This window comes from Colossoma macropomum, unplaced genomic scaffold (genome assembly GCF_904425465.1).
Source record: "Colossoma macropomum unplaced genomic scaffold, Colossoma_macropomum, whole genome shotgun sequence".
In the NCBI taxonomy this organism is placed as follows: domain Eukaryota; kingdom Metazoa; phylum Chordata; class Actinopteri; order Characiformes; family Serrasalmidae; genus Colossoma; species Colossoma macropomum.
In genome coordinates, this window is record NW_023494788.1 from 21460813 (window position 1) to 21464069 (window position 3257).

Sequence of the window (3257 nt, forward strand, 5' to 3'; positions counted from 1 at the left end):
TTTGTGGAGTCAGTGCTGTCCTACCTCCTCCCCGTTGGGTGGCGATGAAAAAACTCCCCTCTGCATAGTGATGGGAGGTTCAGTTCAGTTTATCGAACCGATTCTTTTCGTTTGTTCGTAAAAAAACACCTTTGATCCCTTCTTTCTTTATTGTTCAATTACAATATAAGCACACATACATAGACCGCCAGAGAAAATTGCACATCACAATAATGATAAATGCCAAAAGACTCCCATAGTCTCAGTGTTCATCTGATTCATTCGTTCATTCTGATTCACTTAAAGAGTCGTTTAAAAAGAGCAGTTCCAGCGTTCTTGCACAGTGCGCGCGAAAACTACAGCAGCGTTCTAGAATGGCACCGCGCCCCAAAGCAGGTTAGTTGTTTACCTTCTGTCTGCGAACTGTGAGGCTTTAAATGCTGAGTTTAAGGTTGTGTGCTAAACGAAGCTTTACACTGGTCTCACACGTGCAGGGCTGTAATAGTAACGAGGCTAAACTTCGCTTCCTGTTCACCAGATTCTTGCTCGAATTTTCCCGTTCCACCTTAAATGGTGCAGCACTTATATTCTGTATAATCTATTAAGCTTGTAACAATAGTGGAACCCTTTTTGGTGCTATACAGAACCCTTGTCAAAAAGGGTTCTATATATAACCATCTGCAGCACATTCTCCATCACTCTTGAACGCTTTTATGATGCAAAGAACCATTTAATTGTGCAGAGGGTTCTTTGAGTGTTCATGGTTCTATATATAACCATTTTCTTTGCTAAAGAACCCTTGAAGAACCGTCTTTTTGAGAGTGTACAATATCACAATCCTCTTAGGTGCTATATAGAACCCTTTCCAAAAGGTTCTATGTAGAACCATCTACTGGACATTCTCCATCAAGCTGAAGAAACCTTTAATCATACAAAGTGTTTTTTGAATGTTCATGATTCTATATATAACCTTTTTCTTTACTAAAGAATCCTTGAAGAACCACCCTTTTGTAAGACTGTACCATGTATTTTGTTCATGTACTCATAATTCAAATTAAATTACTTTATTTAATGCCATGGTATGTAGGTCGTGGGGGAAAGCGCAAGGTGGATGCGGTTGTGGAGGCAGAACCAGAGGAAAAGAAGAATAAAAAAGAAGAGGCCCAACTTGACGAGGATGATCAAGGCCAAAGGGTGGTCATCGAACACTGGTCAGAATGCCAGAATCTGTTCTCTGTCTACGTAGCACCTTTATACGTGTAGCATGATAATTCACTTGACAGTATAAAGTGGGAAATGTATACAGGTATACAGCTGTCAAACAAGATGTCTGTATTCACTCCATTGTGATATGTGTTTTTGGCTTTCAGTAAAAGCTGACGTGTGTATGGTCGGAATGCTGACCTGGTCCGCGAGGCTCTCCTGGCTGCGCAGCCAGAGCTGCGTGTGGTGCTCAACCCCCAGAAGCCTCGCCGGAACAGCTTTGAGGTGACACTGGTGGAGGGAGGCAAAGGTAATGGCACAATTGAACATAAAACCATAGCTGTTTCTAAAATGGTGTACTTCCATACTACACTTTGGCATTTTTAGTAGAGTTTTGGTACTGAAGGCCTTGACTAACTGGACCATATTCCAGGTGGAGGGTTAGCCAGCTATGCATTGGAAAGACCCCAAATGTAGTTGACCGTCAAGGCACATTTGGTTTCCAAAATGTGATTTGTGCCCTTTTGAACTGAGGCTTACAAGGCTAATGTCGATAAGAAGTAACAGCCAGTTGTTTAGCTTTGTGCAAACTGCCTGCCTAAATCATCACACACTTGCCTCAAATTACTAAGTCATCTCAAATAGACTTACTTATGTGATTTCTGATGCTGTATGACATACTTTTCACTTGTGTAGATAATACTATGTTGCATAACTAAAAACAGTGTGAGCAACCACAGTTTTTCTCTTTTGTTTTCTCCGTGGCAGAGGTGGTCCTGTGGACCGGCATCAAGAAGGGTCCTCCCCGTAAACTGAAGTTTCCGGATCCTGCGGAGGTCGTGACTGCCCTAGATGATGCCCTAAAGAGCAAGTAGAGATTTTTGAGGAGACAGGTATGTTTACAATTTCCAAAATCTAAATTGCATATTGTAGATATGGAATTGGTACATAAATGGAAATGTGCAGTAAGTCATTTTTACCTTTTTATTTACAACCCGATTTCCAAAAAAGTTGGGACGCTGGGCAAAATGTAAATAAAAACAAAAGTGCAAATCATTTAAATCCTACATTTCACTGAAAATGGTACAAAGACAACATATCAAATGTTGCAATTTTATTGTTTTTTGAAATATATGCCCATTTTGAATTTGATGCCAACAACACGCTCCAAAAAAGTTGTGACAGGGGCATGTTTACCACTGTGTTTCATCACCTCTTCTTTTAACAACACTCTGTAAGTGTTTGGGAACTAAGAAGACACTGCTGTAGTTTTGAAAGTGAAATGTTTTCCTGTTCTTATGTCATATAGGATTTCAGCTGCTCAACAGTTCAGGGTCTCCTTTGTCATGTTTTTTATTTCATAATATATACTTTAAAAATATGGTTAACATGATTTGCATACTGTTACATTCTATTTTTATTTACATTCTGGACAGTGTCCCAACTTTTTTGGAAATGGGGGTGTATTAATAAGTCAATATTCCTTTTCAGTCAATCATCTTTGGTTTTGTGGATGCATAATGACGAGGATGGACCAAATGGGCGACTTCCAGTCTGTTCTCTGATGACTTGCTTGGCATCCTGACCTGGATTGTTGCAGCCTCCTTATGATCTCTGCTTACCTCTTGAGTTCACAAACTTACTTTAGTTCTGATCTGTTCTGACTTTAACTGTGGTTTTACTGTTATAGCTGTGGTTGAGTAGCCTTGAGTAGACTTATACATCATTATTTCTTGGTGAATTTTTTGTGTATTTCACAAGCAAGATGTCTCTTAGCTGGATGACTTGGGCCAAAATGATACAGCTACTGGGAACATCCATTAGCTCTCCTCCTATTGAACAGTGGCTCAAGTTATCTGGCTAAATGAGATCCCGCTTCATCCTGCACAGCACTCAGGATCTGTATGATGTTGGGGTTACGAATGCATCTTACCATCTAACAGGACTGTTATATGTTCTTGATGAGAATAAAGCTACTATATTTGTACTTCAGATTTGTCTCCTTTTGTGGTGTATGTTATGACTTGATTTATCTTTTCATTAATAGTTAATAAAAAACACACTTCTCAAAGCTT

The 3257-nt window shown here is 39.6% G+C and overlaps 1 protein-coding gene across 1 annotated transcript; it reads left to right on the forward strand.

The window, feature by feature from the left end:
- Positions 1–269: 269 nt before the first annotated feature.
- On the forward strand, positions 270–3020 carry selenoh (selenoprotein H). Its single transcript, XM_036568807.1, has 5 exons — positions 270–375; positions 1067–1190; positions 1350–1492; positions 1951–2075; positions 2674–3020. The coding sequence occupies exons 1-4, from the start codon at positions 354–356 to the stop codon at positions 2055–2057; spliced, it is 396 nt and encodes a 131-aa protein (XP_036424700.1). The 5' UTR covers positions 270–353; the 3' UTR covers positions 2058–2075; positions 2674–3020.
- Positions 3021–3257: the final 237 nt, after the last annotated feature.